General features: G+C 46.2%; 1 protein-coding gene across 1 annotated transcript in view; it reads left to right on the top strand.

Annotated features, from left to right (window-relative positions):
• The window catches only part of LOC101580158 (solute carrier family 22 member 13), a 24,597-nt gene extending 23,518 nt beyond the window's left edge, over window positions 1-1,079 (top strand). Inside the window, exons 10-11 of the mRNA XM_023702202.1 lie at window positions 758-783; window positions 998-1,079. Coding sequence (XP_023557970.1) covers window positions 758-783; window positions 998-1,061 — 90 coding nt within the window. The 3' untranslated portion in view covers window positions 1,062-1,079. The remainder of the gene's footprint in view (window positions 1-757; window positions 784-997) is intronic.
• The last annotated feature ends 273 nt before the right edge of the window (window positions 1,080-1,352 follow it).

Here is a 1,352-nt window from a genome sequence, read left to right as displayed (position 1 = left end):
ATACAGATGAATGTCCATTTTGTATTTGTGTATTCAAAGTGGTTAGGATAGATATATAGTTACATTCTCTTAATGAATAGAATGATTTGTTCTAATGGGGTTTGTAAATAGGATATCAAGTCTGCATCTTGTACAGCAATTAACCACTAGGAAGAATGTACGTAGTGTGTTAATTATTGAAACTGTCCTACCGATTTGATTTGTAACTGTCTCATTGCTATTTGTTTATCAATAAAATTATGGGGAAAAATGAAAAAAAAGAAAAAGACAATAAATGAAACAAGAGATAAGAAAAAAATAAAATTAATGGCCAGAATTATTAGGGACATTCAGGTGGGAAGAGGAAGGATGGGAGGTGCACCCTTTGGCTGAGAAGTGAGACTTGAGTAGGAGTATAGCAGACAGGGAGGCCTGGAGACAAAGGAGCATGAAGGAGCACAGGACAGGAGCACTGGGTGGATCAATGGGACTGGAGCCCATACAGGCCTATGGGGATTTCCATAGGGTCTCTGGGTGAAACCAGCTGGGAGCAAGACCAGGTGTGCTCAGTTTGTGCTACCTCCCCAGGCCAACAGGCATGGGGCTGGTGAGCTTCTTCTCCAAGACTGGTGGCATCATCACACCACTTGTCCTTCTGCTGGGTGACTACCACATGGCCACCCCTATGCTCATCTTCAGCAGCACCCCAATTGTGGCAGGGGCGCTCTGTTTCCTGCTGCCTGAGACACGTGGCCACAGTCTGAATGACGCCATCCAGGACCTGAATCCATGTCCCCAGCCAGGGTGAGCAACTTACTTCTTCTGAAGTCCAGTGCTGGCTCCTCTTCCCAAGGCCTGGCCTCCACTTACTATTTCCTGAGAGAGCAATATGGATCCTTAGAAACACAAACATCTGTTGGGCTTTCACTCAGGATTCCCTTACATGAAGTAGTGTGCTTGCAAGGACATGGCCTTGGACCAATTCCTGGATGTTCATTATAACTGTTTATGACTTCAGGTCCTTGAATGCAGAGACCCTGGAAAAAGAAAAGGAGTCTGCAGGAAACTTTCCAGTTCAATAACAACCACCATGAAATTCTTGTACTTCTTACTGTGGTCACTCTGAGCCATGTCATCATTAGGAAGCGGCTGTCTACATCTCCTCAGTATTGCGAGACACCATAGAGGGAGAATAAAAGGGCGGAACCAGCATGCCTTCCCCAAGCAGCACACCGCAGCCTGGCTTCAGCCCCAGCTCTGGCCCCCTAATTAGGAGCCCAAGCCCAGATATGCCTCCCTCTCTGACTCCTCCTCTCTAGAGCCTCACATTAATAAACTCTGCTATGGTCTCATGTGTGTGTTCAGATTTGCTT

The sequence above is a fragment of the Octodon degus genome, unplaced genomic scaffold (genome assembly GCF_000260255.1).
Source record: "Octodon degus isolate 3935 unplaced genomic scaffold, OctDeg1.0 scaffold00147, whole genome shotgun sequence".
NCBI classification, from domain to species: Eukaryota; Metazoa; Chordata; class Mammalia; order Rodentia; family Octodontidae; genus Octodon; species Octodon degus.
This window is presented reverse-complemented; position numbering and strand designations above follow the sequence as displayed.